Below are 13,325 nucleotides of genomic sequence, written 5' to 3' on the forward strand. Positions count from 1 at the left end.
AAGTAATAAAGTAATACAGAGTTTAGTCTCCAGATTATTATCCAATTAAAAAAAGGTGTACTGCATATAATTAAATTCCTTGCAATCGCATCTAGAGTGACTACGATCACTGCAACTATCCTTCTCGGGCTTAAGGTATCCAAATTGGATAATTATCTTACCCCGAGCCACAACCCATCTGCTGCACGCAATTTCTCGCAATCCAAAATGCCTAGCCATGAAACCAACGACTTAGTAGTGGGATTATATATTCCCCTCTAGTCTCTTCTCCACGGAAATCCGCAACCCCGGGACCGTATCTGAATTGTCTTCGATGAACGGCTTACTGTGGCTGAAGCTAAGCCGCTAGTAGAATCTCAGGAAAAAATAAATTGGGTAGGTTGTAGTTCTGAGTGGCGCTCGGTATCGGGTTTGGTATATTCTCTTCTTGTCTTGCGTTTTGGCCCCTTCCAACCGTTTCTTCGTCAATAATCAACCAAGCTATTTTTTCTATAGATAGTCGTGAACTTTGTCTTGACTGGGTACTTGCTTAGCTCATCTCTTCACTTTTAGCCACAGGCCATCTCTAAGCCGGACGAGTTGACTAAAAGCGCCACCGTAACGGCGACTAACTATCGCGGTAGCGGAAAATCTAGCTGTAGATCGTCCCCACTAATTTCCGGCAGTCACTTTAGACAAGCCGAATAGGAGCGGCGGCGAGCCCGGTGACCAGTCAGATTATTTGGAGTCCAGATGGACCTATCGTAGACTCTCAAGTGTTGGTCAGGTTGGTAGAGTGCAAACAGACCCGCTAAGATTCTATCCGAAACGACATATCTAGAAAGGCAATCAGGGGCCCAGGGGTTAACCAACTGCATAGCGGCGTGCAGCCAACTGCATACACTTGCACCAGATTATGCATCCAAGAAGCTGATCTTTGGACGATCCGCCTGAACAAAACAGATATCGGATGTTCAGGTTTAGATAACTAATTCGCCATCAGGACTGCTATCCCATTGCTAACGTACTTTTGGAAAACATTATTACCACTAGACACTGTTTCAAACCAAGTGTGAGTTCTGATACACATCAAAATGGCATCAGTTTCCAAATCGATTGAAGCCGTGAAGAAGCTATCTTCGGTGTCGGTCCATCTCCCTGAGAGCCAGGACTACGACGAGCTCACGAGCTCCTACTTTTCGGAGCTGGAACGCGAACTCCGTCCTGCGTGTTTCCTCACGCCGCGATCGGCACAGGAGGTTGCCGATATATTGAAGGCCATCCAGCCCTTTGCAGGTCCCTCCGAGGTGGCAATATGCGGCTCGGCCAGCAGACAACACCGGGAGTGGCCAATGCTCGCGACGGCCTCACCATTCATCTGCGAGACCTCCGGGGATCGAGATCGACAAGGAAAGAACAGTCGTCTCGGTCGGCGCGGGGGGAGAGGATGGGGGCAGTATACAATGCCGTCGTTGCGGAGGGACTCGGTGTTTCAGGCAATCGGCACTCGAGTGGTGGTATCGGAGGAGACACGCTTCAAGGTAAATCGGCATGTATATAATATTGTGTGCTAAACATACTCTAACTCTATATTCTATACACTAGGCGGCCTGTCATATTTCTCCTACGCTCGAGGATTTGTTTCCGACGACGTCGTCAACTACGAGGTTGTGCTTGCCAACGGCGATATTGTGAATGCCAACGCCGAAACCAACAGGGACCTCTGGATCGCCCTCAAAGGGGGAGGCAACAACTTCGGGATCGTCACGCGCTTCGAACTCAACGTCTTCGAGCGAGGCCCGATGTGGGGTGGCAAGGTCTTCTATTTCCAGTCCAATTTCTCCCCCAAATCAAGAGCCTGGTAGAGTATCACCATCAGCCAGAGCCGGACACCTCCGCCCACATCTGTCTCAGTCTTGGATATGCGGCTGCGCTCGGCGACATCGTCTGCATAAACGATGTCTTCTGCTCTGAGCCGGCGAAGCCCAAGGCACTGAAGCCATTCACGGATATCCAGCCACAGATCGACCAGATGAATACCTTGAGCGTGAATAGCCTCAGAGAGAGCTCGCGGATGAAGAATTCTCGGGTGCGGTTGCCAACAGGTAAGTGTATTCCAACCTTTTACAATAACAATAGAAAAGGGCAGCTCATCTTTGTTGCAGGGTAGTGAAGATGTCAACCACCGTCAAAGCAGATTGTGGCATTCTAGAGTATGCCGTCGAGCTATTCCGCACTTCCTTCGAAAGGCTACGCAATGTCAGCAATATCCTCTTCTCCATGACCTTGAACCTTTGCCAGTATCCATGATGGAGCAGTCGATGGCCCGGGGTGGCAACTCGCAGGGTCTCGACCCTTCCCAAGGTCCTCTGGTCGTGGTGATGTTCTATACGTCTTGGGACCAGCCCGAAGACGACGAGGTTGTATTCAGTGTCAGCAAGGAGGCACTTGAGAGGATTGGTATAGAGGGGAAGAGCAGGCATATGTCCGCGCAATATCGATATCTGAATTATGCGTTCCCTTACCAGCACCCCATTGGCTCCTACGGGCCCGAGAGCAATGCACGCCTGCATGCGGTCAGCTAAAAATACGATCCGGAGGGCTTCTTTCAGAAGGCAAGCGTGGGTCCCTATAAACTCTTGTAATCAACCTGAGGCTATAGATGCGTTCACCGGCCGTTATCGCAATCAAATACCGTACAGCTGTTTAGCACCACTGTTTGGGTGAACCTCAAGGTTTCTCTTTAAAGGTGATAGTATCCTGGTGTAGTCGTTGATCATATGTGAAATGCAACTATTGTAACAGCTGCTAGACTGTTGCATTGATGAGCTCGCCAAAATCAGGCATTGCCCCTATCTTGGTAACGTTATGAGGCAACATCCCGACACGGCTTTATCTAGCTACTTTCGGTATATGTTCCTTGCCTGCTCCACTCACACCATCACCCCCTTGCCTCCATGTGCAGTCTTCTGTTGGTAGAACCAACGGCTCTGCGGGGGATACCTGACTCCGGTAGGATTCGTAACAATCGCTGTAATCTCCGTTGACTTCAGTCCGATGCCGGGCCAGTTCAGCAGAAATGACAGGTTCACAAAAGTAGGCTATCTCCAGATCAGTGTGTTTCAAGGTCGTCCGTCCTTGCCGATTCTTCTTGTTTCTCACCCAAGCCCCTTGATAACTGCTCCATTTTCAGAAACACACTTCAACCTCTTGGCCCATCATGTCTACAAACCGCATCGTAGAACTGTCCTCTAGAATCGCTGCCAATACGACCAAGTTGAATGACTATTTAGCATCAAACAATTTACCAGCCCCCTCTTTTGACCTCAATGGGCCAACGGATACCTTGATCCCGAAAGAGAATGCCGAGTTAGAAGCCGCTCGCGTTGCCGTCATAGACGACACCCTGGAACTTCGCCGACTCGTGCTTGGTCCACGAGAGTACTTGATGAGCTACACGGTACAATAACACCAGCCTCTCTGAGCTATTCATTATTTCCTTGGCTAACAACTCCCAAAAGCATGACGAAGTCATCAGTCAACAAGCCATTGTTCGATTTCGCCTGGCGCAGTATTTCCCCGTGGGCAGCGAAGCTACGTTTGCAGAGATAGCCACTACTTGCGAGCTGAATGAGACTATTACCCGACAATTCTTGCGGCATGCCACAGTAAAGGGGATCTTCACCGAGCCCCGTCGTGGCGTCGTATCCCATAACGCCGTATCCCGCCTTCTGGCCGAGGATGAGGTCATCCGAGACTGGGTAGGCGCAAGCTACGACGACCTTTGGCAGGCCGCCGCCCATACGTGCGAGGCCATTTCCAAATACCTGGGATCGGAAGAGCCAAACGAAGCGGCAAGTCGGCGAGTCTTCATCAAAAGCCCCACGGCACTTTGCTAATACTTGCGCAGGGCTTCTCAGTGGCAAACGGGATGAACAAGTCCGTCTACGAGATCTTTGCCGAAAATCCCGAGCGTGCTCGGCGTTTCGGTAATGCCATGAGATCCTTCACTGAGGGGACAGGCTTTGAGCTCTCGCACGTGGTCAACAATTACCCCTGGGTTGATCATGCAAACGGCCGCATGGTAGACGTAAGCTGGAAAGCCTGATCTTGTCCCCTCGTACCTCAACTGACCATCTTGAACAGGTCGGTGGATCGCAAGGATTCGTGTCCATCGCCCTTGCCCGCCAATTCCCTACTATGGAATTCGTCGTTCAGGATTTGCCGCCCGTCGTCGAATCGGCCAAGAGCGCTGTTCCGGCAGACGTCTCCGACCGTGTGCATTTCATGGCACATGACTTTTTGACGGAACAGCCCGTCAAGGGGGCAGATGTCTACTTCTTCCGATGGATCCTGCACAACTGGTCTGACAAGTACTGCATCAAGATCTTGCGGAATCACATCCCAGCGCTGAAGAAGGGTGCCAAGATCGTGATCAACGACAATGTTCTCCCGGAACCCGCTGTCATGTCGAACTGGCAAGAAAGTCGTCTCAGGTGAGTACGATGTGGTTGCGCCCACTACCCCCTATTTATTGATCTGACCCTCTTGAACCCACAGATCTATGGACCTCACTATGACTGAGATCCAAAATGCTCACGAACGAGAGCTGGATGACTGGAAGCAGCTCATACATACCGCGAGCCCCGGATTCAAGTTTCAGTGGGCCAAGCAGCCACCTGGCTCCAATCTTTGGATCATGGTGGTCGAGTGGCAGGGGAATGATGCACAACTTTGTCCACCGTTTTGGTACCATCGTAAAGGATAGCCGTTGGCTTATTTGCAATTGTTGACCAACTACCCAGTCACTACCACGAAACCAGAATTCTCACGTGCCCTGCAGAATCTCACAGAGTAGCCCCTTTTTAATAAGTCAAAGTGTGAATACCAAAGCAACGCCACATTCCAAGCAAGCTCAATCAATACAATAGTTTCCCACTGTTTTTCTATCAGTCTGTAGTACTAGGAACATACAGTAGTAAAGAGAGCATGGAGGTAAATCGGCATTGCTGCATCCCGACATCCTGGGCCGGGCTGTTGGGTCACCAACAAACAGGGTTGCATTCCCGACTGATGCGGGGTTTGGAAAATTTGACGATTTAGCTACTCGTTGGCTCGCAAGCCCCTAGTACCGAGATCCTAGGTTTGGGGTATGTGAAAATTACACTCTGGAAGAAAAATAAGGGGCTTTTTTGTTTCGAACCTACATATTCTTTTGTACCATGGCGGCCGAACCAGTGGCGCAAAGCCGACGAACCGAATCCAGCGGTAAGGATGCCTATTCGCATTCAGCGACCGCCGCCGCCGCTACCTGGTATTCCTGCTCGGCTACGTGACGCTCGCCTCGTCCCTCACGGCCACCATCTACTTCCCCTGATCGAGCTGCTCAGCGCCCAGTACGCCACCTCGGTGCAAGGCATCAACCTCACCATCACGCTCTACGTCGTCTTCCAAGCCGTCTCGCCCGCGCTGTTCGCGCCCCTGTCCGACTCCTTCGGCCGCCGGCCCGTCCTGCTGGCGACCTTCGCCGTCTACGGCGCCGCGGGCCTGGGCCTCGCGCTGAACCGCGCGAGCTACGCGGCGCTCCTCGTGCTGCGCGGCCTGCAGAGCCTGGGCGGGTCCGCGGTCCTGTCGCTCGCGTACGGCGTCGTCGCCGACGTCGTCGCGTCCGCCGAGCGCGGCCGCATGCTGGGCCCGCTCATGGCCGCCACCAACTTGGGGCCCTGCGTGGGGGCCCTCCTCGGCGGCGTCATCGCCTGGGAGACGGGGCGGCCCGATTGGTGTTTCTGGACGCTTGTCGTGTTCGGGGGCACGGCTTTCGTCTTGATCGGCTGGACACTGCCAGAGACCAATCGGGCTATTGTGGGGAATGGCAGGGTCGTCGCTCAGGGGGTCTGGAGAACGTGGTGGGATGCCCTGTTTTGGCTGTGGCGGGAAAGGGGGCATGCTAGCAGCAGGGAGAAAGATATGATAGACGACGCGCCCGCAGGGGATGTCCCAGGCGAGCTGGAGCTGGGGAGTCCGAGTAATGGCGGTGCGAAGGCAACCGGACGCGGGAAATTTATCATCCCAAATCCGCTGGGACCCCTGAGGATCGTTTTCTACCGAGACACGTCGTTGACGCTCTGGACAGCTGCAGTGGTCTATTCGGTCTGGTATTGTATCCAGACGTCCATCCCCGTGATATATGGACCGATATACCACTTCAACAACCTCCAAGTCGGCCTATCGTACCTAGCCGGCGGCACCGGCGTCATCGCCGGCGGCTTCCTCGCGGGCCGACTCATGGACTGGAACTACCGCGTAGTGGCCGCCGGCCAGGGCCTCCCCATCGACCGCAAGAGGGGCGACGACATCACCGAGTTCCTGATCGAGCAGGCCCGCGCCCGGGGCTGTCTGCTCAATTTCGCGGTCTACCTGTGCGAGGTCGTCGCCTTCGGCTGGCTGGTCCACTACGAGGTCCACTGCAGCGCCTCGCTGGTCTTACAATTCCTCATCGGCGCGCAGGGGACCATGATACACCAGGCCTTTAACGCGCTGCTCGTCGACATCTTCCCCGAGAGCCCCAGCACGGCGGCCGCGGCCGGCAACATTACCCGGTGCGGCATGTCGGCCGCCGTGGTCGCCTTTATGGGACCTCTCGTGTCTGCTATCGGAAGCGGCTACTTCTTCACGCTCATCGGGCTGATTGCCAGCCTGAGCGGTATGGCGGCCATCCTGATCTTGACGCGGAAGGGGCACGCTTGGCGCAAACAGAGACTAAGAGTGAAGCATTGCGGGACGGCTGGCAGTACGGGTCCAGCTGGCTTTGCAGTTCAAACGAGTAAGGCTACACAATAAACACTCCGGATGGGTTGGAATAATGGAATGCATCATAGAGCTTAGTCAAGACGAAGTAACCCAAATAGACTACCACGTTTCGCCTGGTTGACCCCTTTAAATTTGTCGTTCCTGCCACTCCTCGAATGTCTCTGGGTATCGCTTTACCAGCTCCCGGAGATCCGATTTTACCCTGCAATCGCTAGTTAGACTTCTAGGCCAACTTATGTCAAGATATACTATGAGAGATTTACTTACACGTTACGATAGTTCAGATTACCCGGGTAGAGTGCCGAAGAACACAAGTTGAAGCGCCTATGGAAATGTCAGATCACCATAACCTAGTCTCCCACTCACAGTTTACTTTCATACTTACAATGCGTACAAGGTGTTGCGACCATCGAAATCCTCGGTCGGCTCGGCAGGAGGAAAGTGCTGGATGTATGCGTCCACATACGGCTTTCCCATTTCCTGCCTCGCGGGCCGCCACGGTGCCATCTCAACTACACAAGATCGAGTCAGTCAGGCGTGATTGTGATATGATACGATCAGAAGGAAACCCACATTCGTTATGTGCATACCAACTACATGCGTCGAAGATCTTGGGAATCGCAGTGGCCCGATCTGTCCCCGCGTTCCCTTCCCACAGATCGCCATGGATCAGCCGAGGGACCACCCGTCTCCCTCCGGATTCCATCGGCCTCAACAGCCGCGGAACGACTCTCGTCATGACGGTCCGCCGGAGTTCGGCCAGCTCCGCGTCGCCGGGCCCCTGAGCCTGGAGCTCGTGCTCGAACATGATGTCGAGGTTCCGCGAGAAGCACTCTTCCCAGGTGTCGCACCAGGTCGGGTCCTGCGGCAGACGTCCCTGGTAGGTCGCGATGGGGAACCCGAACTGGCCGGTAGGCGAGACCCCCTTTTTGTGCAGCTCGGCCAGGAGCTCGGGGAGTGTGTCCAGGGAGCATGGCCCCTCGTCCATGTCGTGAAACTCGCATAGCAGGAAGTGGATGTCTTTAGCCGTGAAATAAGTACCCCATGCGATGGGATTGGGGACAAGTTCCGGCATGGTCTTATGTAGGACCTTCATCGATTCGTATTCTCCGTGCATCATACCCTTTCCATCGTCCCCTATCGAGACCTAGGTAAAATGACATGAACATTGAGTGACAAATATTTTGCGTGGGTTCCGGATAATAAGTTGAATTTACCTTTAGAAAGAAGCTGTAAGAATATCCGTCCTCTCCGAAGGCTTCGATCCGTGCTGTTCGAGTCCAGAAAGAAGCGCCGTGAGGTACTATTTTGTAAGCTATTACCCCTTCCGGTACCCCTGCTCCTTGTCAGGCATTAGATCGCAGACTCACTGGAGGCTCAGGCTTACCGGCTTGTACGTTAATATCGATGTAACGGATGTATTGCTCAGATACTTCTGGCTCCTTGTCCCAGTTAGGGGCTCCGTCCCAGTCCGGGCTGGCTGGCATGGTTTTAATGTATATGTAGTAGTAAGATGAGGGGAAGGCAACATGGACTGGGAGTGCCAGCTCAAACGAGGAATGTAGGATGCCAATGCAGTGGATGGTCACGTGTTCAGGAACAGGGGTGTTGTTCAAGTGTTTGATATCTGATGACTGGGACACCCTTGTATTATTTTTGAATCGAACAGAAACACTTTGTCGACTTGCATTCATCGTACAAAGACGTTCTCTACTACTATTTTGGACGAGCAAAACTGTTGTCCCGGCAAAGCGAAGTTTAATGTTTGGCCATTAAATTGAATTACGCGCTCCTAGTCATAAAGGGGTAGTAGCATGTGTTCGGTTTATACACACCCTCAGGGGTGGGACTGATTTCAATTGATGTTCAGGGGTAAACTCAAACCCGGCTAAAACAGCCAATGATAGCTCGCCAAACATAACGAGCCAGGTCAAATACCACTTACAAATGCCCCATTTGTATGGTGCTGTCAATCTCCAATATCACCATTGCGTGTGAAATTTGCTTCACACTACATCTCAGATTGGGGCATGACTGCAAGATTACAAAGCGTGTTGTAAACCCAGCTCATGTGTAAGTGCTAATCCCACGGTACAAAAAAAAACCCCTCGAGATATCAAAAGGAACCCAAAATGTCTATGTGAACAAGAAACGAAAAATAGAAAATGAAGTCAGAATATAGGGAAAGTGAGACTGGTAGACAGCAACGTTCCCTCAAGTTTGCAATCTTGGCCATGTAGCGGCATGCTGCACCCAACGGGCTGCCATAATGTTACCACAACTCGCAACGAGTATAGACGATCTGACACTTGATCGTCTTGACTTAGACTCCAGGTTCGAGTAACCCTCACCGGATGGCGGAGTGTGATCTTCAGCTGCCAACATTTCATCGATACCCCCAATGTTGGTGACGGAGGTACCGCGGGCTTCTTCTGTAGAAGGTACTTCACCCGGTAGCCTAGGGCGAGGACATTGGCCATCAGGCCAGCGCACTTGTATGTCATTATAGATTTCCGACATGGTGGTGAAGTAGGTGATGGCAGGTTCCTTTGGATCTTCGTCGTAGTGATTTCTTCCCCAGAGTTGACCGATGAGCTTGTTGGTGACGCAATTTACAATACCTGCACCCGAGTCACCCTTCGCTCCCATGCCATCGTGCCAGGAGTCATCATAATCGGAAGAGACCGCCCAGTCCCGAAGGAATGTGCCATCCTCGTTCTTGAGCAACCCCCGTCTGCAGACTGTGCCAAAGCTATGCCCGCTAGACCGCCCTGTTGAACAAACCACGTCGCCTATCTTCACTTCCGAGGCAGTCCCGGTGATGGCCGGCTCTGCAGGGTCCGATCTCTGTCCATCCATGATGTGTCGTATCCTGTTCAGAAGACCAGGCCCCTTCGTCTCAAAGAGCGCCCAGTCAGTCGTAACTTGTGAGCTCCTTGAAAGAGGGTTGGTAACTGCATCAGACGACGTGGCGGGTCGGTATGTCTTATACATGTGGCCCGAGAACGCCACCAAGTTCCCCATCTCCACGTGTTGTTTGTCTGGAGAGTAGATCTGCAAGTCGCTTGGTGAAGGGTGGACGAGGTCAAGTTCCTCTGGTGGACTTTTCATGTTCCACCGCCGGAACCGGCCCTCTCTGCCATCGTCGAACATGTGCCAGTTGACGAGACGATAGAACTTCTCGCCAATCTGGAGCAGCGGACCTAGTGTTGCACTGCCGTCGTTCGATCTCGAGCCGGCTGAGTCACCCATGACAGGGACATTGTAGTGATGCGGGTTTCCGACAAGGCAATGGGCAGAATAGTCTACCTGCGACGATATCTGACTGTCGGCATCGTCGACACAGTAGACATGTTTCCCACTGCGGAAGTCGAACTGGGTCGTACTGCTGAACTCCTCCGGCAGGAGCTCATTCTTGGCAGCCTCGAGTACGTCGCTGTATTTCTTGGCACAGTTGCCCTGGGTCATAAGGTCTATAACCCGCTGGTCAGGCCCATAACCCCTACGAACATTGATGCTGTAAGTGCCCTGGATGTTGGCTTCCAATATATCGACAATTTGGGGCAGGAGCTTCTGCTCCCAATATTCTGTGAACTTGACCTCGTTGTTCGGGTTCGGGCTGAGCATCCTCTGAATCTCGCGGACTTTGAGGCTGCGAGTCATGGCCTTGATCTCCCTCTGATATGCCTTCTGGTTCTCTTCATGGCCTGGCGCAATGGTTGTCGGTGAGACTTCCTTAGCCTCCCATGGCTTGGTACCATGTTGGCTTTGCGCAAGAGACATTTTCTGGGCTGTGATGAGAACCTTGTCTTTGGCAAGTTGAGTCTGCTGGACCTCCTTCTCGGTGTCGTCATTGGACGCCTTTGGCCATGTGGAAGCCGGTTTGGGAGTTGTGGGCCGACTCGGTCCGTCGATTCCAGCAGGTCGTGGTTCTTTGACCTCCTTTATTGACAACACTGTATCCTGTGTGGAATCACAGGGTATCGGGGTGCCTTTCGCACATGGACCTTGAGCCAAGGAGTCTGTGATTGTTCCATCGGGTTTGGACATGGTCGGTACGGGCCTTTCGCGAACAGTGTTCTTGCTCATTCTGTGCTTCTGGGACAGCTCCTCTCTGGGTTCTGTGCCATTGCGTCTGCGTCCAAGTCGGCGTAAGGGTCTGATGATTTTGTCTCTGAGCATCCTTAGGTGTCAGTCTTTGGTACTAATTTCCAAATAGAACCAGCCTGCTTACCGCCATGTTCTGCTTCCTCCCTCCTTCTCGCGATATCTTTCCTTCGTTGGGTTCTTGTTTCTGTGGAGTCGCGGCATCATACTGCAATGGAAAAGAGTCGGGCACGCCTAGCCTGCTTCTCGAGCACGACATGGTAAGGCCTGGAACCAATATATGTGGACGTCCAGGATTTATTGTCAATCTCAAATGTGCGCCCTGTCCAACAGAGCAGGTATCTGTCGGGTATGGAGGCAGCCCCAAGGCTGACTGGGCTCCGAGGTGTGGGAGCGTGACATCCAGCTAAGGCAGATTTCAGGAGCCCATCGCAGCGATATAAAGGCTCAGTACTCCGAGGCTCGCAGGCCGCCAGGCTCCAGGCCCAAATTCCGGCCTCGGCCATTACTCACAGTCGCATTCACCGAAAGCCGGGGCGGATCATTAACTGGTATCCTCCTGGGAACGCTGGTCAACAGCATAGCCTTCCTAAATGGCGACCAGATGATTTCAAGGTAGTAGTGGTCGATGATGGTGGATCAGGTGGCTTGCATCGACTTCCATCAGGCTCCCCAGCCAAAATGTGGCATGCGTGCTGACATACGAAAAGGGTCTAGCCCTGCCCCCAACCCAGCCCGAATACCTGCAGGTCTGATGTTTGCTTTTCAGGCTGGCGCCAGAAGGAGAGATAATTACAGGTGCTCCGTTCTTTTGCATAATTTGCCTGCAAAGTGCCGACTAGGGCTTAGAATACTGGTAGTTACACTTCTGTAGGGTCAAGAGTTGGTGCCCTCCGATCTGATGCAATATGCTCGTCGTCTAACTTTCCGTTCTCCCAGCACCGCGACGTGTGTTTCTGACATGCGAGCCTTACATGGACGGACGCATTGGGGAATATTCACTAATCTTTTTGGTCGAGAGATTGTCATGTCGGTGAGCACCTGGTAATGAATCTCACGTAGATCCACATCATGTAGGACTTTGCTTGGCATCTTCAAATGCCGTTCGCTCATGCAAGAAGTCTATAAACAGGTATCTGTCAGGTCGGCACTTATCCGTGTGCTTCTGGGTTCTACTCTAATCAGACACAGTTGCATGCAAGCACACCAACCCAAACACCAAGTGCCCCAGTAACTCTACTTCCAAATGAGGTAACCCGCTCTTCATCAAACTGTTTCTATACGCTATAGATTGAAATCCTCTCCAGGATTGGCATCATTCAGATGATTAGGGTTGACCGCGTCCGGCATGTAGTACTTGTAGTACGCATCAGGGGCCTTCAGCTGGCTGTAGTCCCTGTCCTCCTTCTTCCGCATCGTCTTGACGTACTTCTCCATATCCAACGTGTTGTCTTTCCGCCATGTGCTCAGCTTATCGAAGTCGATGCACTGTCGGTTCACCGACATGTCTGGGAAGGGATACGGCTGCTCCTCGACCCAGTGCATGGTGATCAGGTTTACATTGCCGCTGCACTGGATGGCTTGCATCAACATGTCAACGCAGTGGTTGACATGGATGGCTAGTATCTCGCTTTTCTTCTTTTTTCTCTTGCCTTCTCCCTTCTCCGAGCCTGTGGTCATTGAGTTCTGATGCGTAATGTTGGAGTAGTACTCGGGGTAGGCCAGCTGCCTCAACGTGTTCAGGCAATGAAGCTGGTGGTACACGTCGAGGATCGTCACGTACGCGTCGTCCCCGAGGCCCCAATCTTCGTCTTCGAGCTTGGCCACGGTTGCGGGGTCCTTTCCCATGGCTTGGATCTGGTCGGCAGTGACGGGGAAATAACGAGTGAGCTCATACTCTGACCAGATGGCATCCGACTCCGGGTTGGGCATCTGCCGGGCAATTGATCCACCATTCTTGGGCGGGAACAAAGTCCCGTTCATGATCTGGACACTCATATCGAGTTCCAGCATGTCAAGTATTGGGCCTCGGAGGATGGTTAGTTGGGGAATTCATGGTTAGATCATGAGCCTGTGCGAGCTACTTACTGTAAGATGATGATTGTCTCAGAGCACCATTCTTCCTTATATGCACATTATAGTACCACGTCCCAAACAACACACATGAAAGAGTGAAGAGTAGGCCGTTGAATATAGTGATGTAGAGATAGGCTCTCGCCATACGCGTGCCAGAATGGGATAACACGTGCCGTTTCTCGCTGAGAAAGCCTATGTCTTCGACGGGGTCGATTTCAGGCGAGCACAACAGGTCATGCTGTTCAGAGTTATGTGAGGTCATGGTAAAGTGGGCTTCAACACAGTTCAAGGGTTATCAAAGAACAATAGGCGTTTATAACAATAAGCTGCACTGCCAGTAGCTAATAGCAGGT

The 13,325-nt window shown here is 52.5% G+C and overlaps 6 protein-coding genes across 6 annotated transcripts; 3 read left to right on the forward strand and 3 right to left on the reverse strand.

Annotated features, from left to right (window-relative positions):
• Positions 1-1,073: 1,073 nt before the first annotated feature.
• Positions 1,074-2,564, forward strand: PG997_013017 (uncharacterized protein; the record flags this gene model as incomplete). Its single annotated transcript, XM_066817331.1, has 4 exons — positions 1,074-1,407; positions 1,585-1,796; positions 1,835-2,084; positions 2,281-2,564. 4 exons carry the CDS (start codon positions 1,074-1,076, stop codon positions 2,562-2,564), a joined length of 1,080 nt encoding a protein of 359 aa, XP_066663023.1.
• A 635-nt stretch (positions 2,565-3,199) lies between these two features.
• On the forward strand, positions 3,200-4,747 carry PG997_013018 (O-methyltransferase; the record flags this gene model as incomplete). The annotated part of the gene is made up of 5 exons (XM_066817332.1): positions 3,200-3,439; positions 3,501-3,845; positions 3,890-4,069; positions 4,126-4,475; positions 4,540-4,747. The coding sequence occupies 5 exons, from the start codon at positions 3,200-3,202 to the stop codon at positions 4,745-4,747; spliced, it is 1,323 nt and encodes a 440-aa protein (XP_066663024.1).
• A 506-nt stretch (positions 4,748-5,253) lies between these two features.
• PG997_013019 (uncharacterized protein) lies at positions 5,254-6,819 on the forward strand (the record flags this gene model as incomplete). The annotated part of the gene is made up of 1 exon (XM_066817333.1): positions 5,254-6,819. The coding sequence occupies one exon, from the start codon at positions 5,254-5,256 to the stop codon at positions 6,817-6,819; it is 1,566 nt and encodes a 521-aa protein (XP_066663025.1).
• Positions 6,820-6,915: 96 nt separating this feature from the next.
• PG997_013020 (Fructosamine kinase-domain-containing protein) lies at positions 6,916-8,276 on the reverse strand (the record flags this gene model as incomplete). Its single annotated transcript, XM_066817334.1, has 5 exons — positions 6,916-6,991; positions 7,057-7,113; positions 7,175-7,301; positions 7,363-7,926; positions 8,177-8,276. The coding sequence occupies 5 exons, from the start codon at positions 8,274-8,276 to the stop codon at positions 6,916-6,918; spliced, it is 924 nt and encodes a 307-aa protein (XP_066663026.1).
• A 727-nt stretch (positions 8,277-9,003) lies between these two features.
• PG997_013021 (uncharacterized protein) lies at positions 9,004-10,878 on the reverse strand (the record flags this gene model as incomplete). Its single annotated transcript, XM_066817335.1, has 1 exon — positions 9,004-10,878. The coding sequence occupies one exon, from the start codon at positions 10,876-10,878 to the stop codon at positions 9,004-9,006; it is 1,875 nt and encodes a 624-aa protein (XP_066663027.1).
• A 1,302-nt stretch (positions 10,879-12,180) lies between these two features.
• On the reverse strand, positions 12,181-13,234 carry PG997_013022 (uncharacterized protein; the record flags this gene model as incomplete). Its single annotated transcript, XM_066817336.1, has 2 exons — positions 12,181-12,923; positions 12,985-13,234. 2 exons carry the CDS (start codon positions 13,232-13,234, stop codon positions 12,181-12,183), a joined length of 993 nt encoding a protein of 330 aa, XP_066663028.1.
• Positions 13,235-13,325: the final 91 nt, after the last annotated feature.

This window comes from Apiospora hydei (genome assembly GCF_038363865.1).
Source record: "Apiospora hydei strain CBS 114990 chromosome Unknown utg000009l_segment0_segment0, whole genome shotgun sequence".
NCBI classification, from domain to species: Eukaryota; Fungi; Ascomycota; class Sordariomycetes; order Amphisphaeriales; family Apiosporaceae; genus Apiospora; species Apiospora hydei.